The sequence below is a fragment of the Babylonia areolata genome, chromosome 9 (assembly GCF_041734735.1).
Source record: "Babylonia areolata isolate BAREFJ2019XMU chromosome 9, ASM4173473v1, whole genome shotgun sequence".
In the NCBI taxonomy this organism is placed as follows: domain Eukaryota; kingdom Metazoa; phylum Mollusca; class Gastropoda; order Neogastropoda; family Buccinidae; genus Babylonia; species Babylonia areolata.
This window is the reverse complement of record NC_134884.1, coordinates 31,435,768-31,441,457: the sequence shown is the minus strand read 5'-3', so window position 1 is coordinate 31,441,457 and position 5,690 is coordinate 31,435,768. Positions and strand designations below refer to the sequence as shown.

The 5,690-nt window shown below is 43.3% G+C and overlaps 1 protein-coding gene across 1 annotated transcript in view; it reads right to left on the bottom strand.

Moving 5' to 3' along the window:
- Nucleotides 1-5,028, bottom strand: part of LOC143285621 (short transient receptor potential channel 7-like) — a 186,175-nt gene extending 181,147 nt beyond the window's left edge. The window contains exon 1 of the mRNA XM_076593019.1: nucleotides 4,947-5,028. Within this exon, the coding sequence (XP_076449134.1) occupies nucleotides 4,947-5,028 (82 nt within the window). The remainder of the gene's footprint in view (nucleotides 1-4,946) is intronic.
- Between the last annotated feature and the right edge of the window lie 662 nt (nucleotides 5,029-5,690).

The following is a 5,690-nucleotide window of genomic DNA, read 5'->3' as shown; positions in this document are numbered from 1 at the left end:
CATTAAGCATGGTACATGGTACAAGCTTTGTGAATTTAGAATTGACTGAATTCAGCTGAGTGGTCTTTTTTCCTCCCCAATTATTCCTTTCTTGGACTAAGTGGGTATCACACGAGAGTCTTAAGGAGCCTCGTCTTTGTTGTTTATACTCCGGGATAATGGGAGTTGAACCAGGCAGCAGTTGACGGACATTGTCTTTCCAATCTAGGCTTTACATTACAAAGCACGTGAAAAAAAAATGATTAATAAAATAAGTTATCGAACGACTGAACAAACTGAATTCACTTCACTCTGGCTAAGAGCCAGTCAACATTTCTCTACGGCGGTCAGTTCCTTCAATCGCTTGTAAACGTTGTCCGACATCCTTTTACAGTTTCAGTTTCAGTAGCTCAAGGAGGCGTCACTGCGTTCGGACAAATCCATATACGCTACACCACATCTGCCAAGCAGATGCCTGACCAGCGGCGTAGCCCAACACGCTTAGTCAGGCCTTGAAAAAAAAGGTGAATAAATAATAAATAAGCGTACATAAATAAGTAAATAAATACATAAATAGATCAATAAATAAATAATAATTATGATATGAAAAAAGGTATGATAATAAATAACTAAATAAATAAATAAGACAACAATGATGATAAATAAGCAAATAAATGTAAAACATGAAGACACACATTCCCACATACACCCACACATGCATAAAAGATATGCGCCAAACATGCAGTTTCACAGATATGAAAGCACAGTCAAATACACATAAACGTACATGAGTCCCAACACACACACACACACACACACACACACACACACACACACACACACACTACCCTGCATTACACATTACATCCTTTTACGAAGCAGCGAAATCACAGTAGGCATAAATCACATTATAAAGCGAATTCTACACTACGGATACATGCCTGCTACAATATCCCTTGCCCAGCACTACGTGAGACCACTGCAGAAAAAAAACCCAAAAAACAAAAACAAAGACAGGGTGGTTCGCTAAAACTGTGAAAATTGATGGATAATTGACGGGCGCAATAGCCGAGTGGTTTAAAGCGTTGGACTGTCAATCTGAGGGTCCCGGGTTCGAATCACGGTGACGGCGCCTGGTGGGTAAAAGGTTGAGATTTTTACGATCTCCCAGGTCAACACATGTGCAGACCTGCTAGTGCCTGAACCCCCTTCGTGTGTATATGCAAGCAGAAGATCAAATACGCACGTTAAAGATCCTGTAATCCATGTCAGCGTTCGGTGGGTTATGGAAACAAGAACATACCCAGCATGCACCCCCCCGAAAACGGAGTATGGCTGCCTACATGGCGGGGTAAAAACGGTCATACACGTAAAAGCCCACTCGTGTGCATACGAGTGAACGCAGAAGAAGAAGAAGAAGAAGATGGATAAATGTTAATTTGATCGGTCAAGCAAAGCTTCATTTTCATGCTTCCGGACTCCGTAAACAGTTCAGTTTAGAATGCCAACTGTACCAAGCAAGAATGAACGAAATTAGAATAGTGTGTTGCTACAAGATTTCTCGTATCTGGCACACAGGGGAAGGAATCATGATAAGAGTTAACTCGCACCTGGAGAAGAATGAGTTAACTTACACAAACAGCCAGAGCGTCAAATCCCAGCTTGATCGTCCAGTGATGTGTGCGATTGTTTTTTTTCCTTCAGTAAGCAGACAGACAGAGAAATGTGCAGGCAGAGCGAAATCGACACACTCTTCCTTTACAAAGGGATAATAAACTGGACATGTAATGATCTAGTCTAGTTCCCCATAACCAGACCACGCCTGCCAACCATTACCAAACCACGATCAAAGCTGACACATTTCTTTCTGTCGGGAAACCTTTAAACGACACTCTAGACTGTGACAGCACAAACAGAAGGACAAATATTATGTTCTAGGAGACACAAGTTACACATGCAGCAAAAATAAAGACTTAAAAGAAATTATTCCATTGGTAGCATTAGTTCGTGGTACCGTGAATGACATATTCCAAAAATCTGGGCTGACAGACAAAAACGAGGCAGTGATGGCATCAAATGAATATTAAAGGCATATGAACCACACACACACACACACAAACACACACACACACTTTCTCTCTCTCCTTCTCTCTTTTGATTGATTGATATGGATACTTATATAGCGCCTATCCTCGGTCGGAGACCAAGCTCTAAGCGCTTTACAAACACGGAGACATTTACACAACAGCCTGCCTACCTGGGTAGAGCCGACTGACGGCTGCCACTGGGCGCTCATCATTCGTTTACTGTGTTATTCAATCAGATTTCAGACACACACACATACACACCCAGACAGACATGTAACAGTTTACGTGTTTGACCGTTTTGTTTATTTGCCTCGCCATTTAGGCAGCCATACTCCGTTTTCGGGGGTGTGCATGCTGGGTATGTTCTTGTTTCCATAACCCACCGAACGCTAACATGGATTATAGGATCTTTAATGTGCGTATTTGACCTTCCGCGTGTGTATACACACGAAGGGGGTTCAGGCACTAGCAGGTCTGCACATAAGTTGACCTGGGATATCGGTAAAATCTCCACCCTTTACCCACCAGGCGCCGTTACCGAGATTCGAATCCGGGACCCTCTGATTGAAAGTCCACCTTAGTCCAACAAAGTCCTCTCTCTCTCTCATTTGCTTGTTAATTCAATGTTTACACTGCCAGACTTCAGATAAAAGTCGATTGGCGACCGATATAATTGAGTAGATGTTTCAGAATGGGATCAGAATGTTACCTCTGATGTATTTAGTGCATTGTCATAAATGATAAATATATGATAAATATACAGACAGACATGGAGAAGAAGAAACGGACAGACAGAGCAAGACTGACACACTCTTTCTTGCAGACAGATGCTGATGTCATGGGGAAATATCTAGCTCTCTAAAAATGCTGATGTCATGGGGAAATATCTAGCTCTCTAAAAATCAATAGCCATTCAAAACTACGAGAACGGGTGACAAATATATTCAATCGAAACAGATGGCTACAGACTGCACTGTAAATCACGAGCAGTTCACTCACGGAAACACCAGTAATACAGACAACGTAGACATAGATGTGTGTGTGTGTGTGTGTGTGTGTGTGTGTGTGTGTGTGTGTGTGTGTGTGTGTGTGTGTGTGTGTGTGTGTGTGTGTTTGTTTCGTTTTGTTTTGTTTTCAGTCTGGCTCTATCAGTAACAGCAAAGAGCGGTACACTAAGTGAAATAAATGTTTACAACTCTGAAATGGCAGAGGAGGCCCAGTTTGTTGCGAGTCTGGTTTAGGTTCACGCGATGTGAAAATGAAACAGAAAAACAAACAAACAAACAAAAAACCCCCAAACAAACAAAAAACAATACACGTGTGTGAAAATAAAAGTATGCCCAATAACAACAGTAATTAATTCACGAGTATTCTTTTTCTCCTTAAATGCATTAAATGTAAAACTGAACTATAGAAGAAATCCACTCAACCACACCACACCCAACCCCCCGAACCGAACAAACACGATTAGAAGAAGCAGTAAATATACAATATTTGAGCTCCAACGGTTCATACATGTGGGTATGTAAAACAATCCACATTAAAGGTGCATGTGGACAGTAGACAGACAGAGAGATAGGTGTGCATATCGAAAGTTTCAGAATCACTCTCTGAAAGAGGCGCCACTGCGTTTGGAGAAATCCGTATACCGGACACCAACATCTGCTATGCAGATGCTTGACCAGCAGCATAACCTAACACGCAGGCCGTGAGTGTACCTATCAGAGTGGAAATCGTCTCAGAAGAGTGGATACCTTCTTGAAATTGTTTGCTAGAGGACAACACTTTTGTTGCCATAATTTCCGTTTCAGTGCGCCAATTGCGTGCTACAGACATGACCTCGTTTTATCGTTTCATCCGAATGACTAGACGCTCAGTTAGATTGGGAGAAAAGGGCGAGAGCGGGATTTGAAGTTAGACCCTCACGGACTCTGTTTCAGTTTCAGTTTCAGTAGCTCAAGGAGGCGTCACTGCGTTCGGACAAAACCATATACGCTACACCACATCTGCCAAGCAGATGCCTGACCAGCAGCGTAACCCAACGCGGACTCTGTATTGGCGGATGAGCGTCCTAACCATTCTGGCACCTTCTTCCAGGTCGAAAGCAGCACACTTCCCTTAATAAAGGGATCGTCAAATGATAAATTGTCAGCTGTCTAAAATCATCAACCATACCAGACGACTATGATGGAGGATGACACATACTTTCAGTCGGAAACACGTCAGACTGCGTTGGTAGAAAGAATGACAACTATTTCTCTCTTGGAGATAGCAGTGTTACTGATGAAGACATATTTTCTTTCTATGATTCCACCATCGGCATTAGACTATTCTGACAAATGTTTTATGCTTTGCAATGGTCGGGTAATGATTGCAATTGACGAGGAGTTTGTGTCTGAGAATATATGACAGACCGCATTGTAATCAGTAACGGATGACGAATGTATTCAAGATCATGACTCTGACTCATCTTTTTTCCACAGAGTGGTCAAGACTTCGCTGGTTTCTCTTTCAGTTGAACACACACCTACGCATGTACGCACACGCTCACACGCACGCACATAGCACACACGCGAGTGCACGTACAAGCACAAACACACACACATGCAAGTACACACACACACACACGCACACACACACACACGCGCGCGCGCGCGCGCAGGCGCTCACACACACACACCAACCAATACATGCATAAGCACAACCCCACCCCCCACCCCCACACACGCACAAACGCGTGCGCACGCACTCACACATACACACACACACACACATACACACACACACACACACACACACACACACACACACACACACACACACATACACACACACACGCGCGCGCGCGCGCGCGCACAGGCACACACACACACCACTTACCTGAATCATTCGCAGTGCCACGACGAAGTTTCTCATAGCGATAATCTCGCCACGTGCCGCTCGCCGTAGACTTCACTGACATCTTTAAGAATGTAAGGTGAAGGTCACACCCAATGTTAAGGTCACTCCAAGGTCATCACCAAGGTGAAGGTCGCTCCTAAATTACTTTTGCCAGAGGAGTCTAAAACGATGACTGTTCATCTGGCGAGACATTGTCATGAATTAGTTTCATTTTTCCGTCACATCCTTGGAACGTTTTGAGGAGACTGTGGCATAGTTTATTTTCGAGCGGTTTTCCATTATTTTCTTCTTGTCTTGGTTTTTTTGCTGTAAGTGAAGGTTTCAATGATCACTCTTCTGTCTTTTGTTCCACTTTTACTGGAAGAACACACACGCTGGACACAAGCCTTTTACCATTACCACCTTTTTTGTTTTCTTCAGGAGGAAGGGGTATTGAATCACGCTGTATTGGTTCTGTGTTTGTTCGTACTTTATGCCATGACTTTTGTGTTTTGTTGCTGTCATCATATCAACAGTTTGTTTACTTTTCGTTTCTCTTTAATTTTCGGAAGTTTTCCCGAGGGAAAGACAAAACAACAGCAACAGCAACAGCAACAGCACCGCCGGCAGCAGTACTAGAACCACAACAACAGCAATAATAACAACACTCAATTCTATTGAGTGTAGCCTTGGCCGCGGGGCGATGTGTGTGTGTGTGTGTGTGTGTGTGTGTGTGTGTGGAGG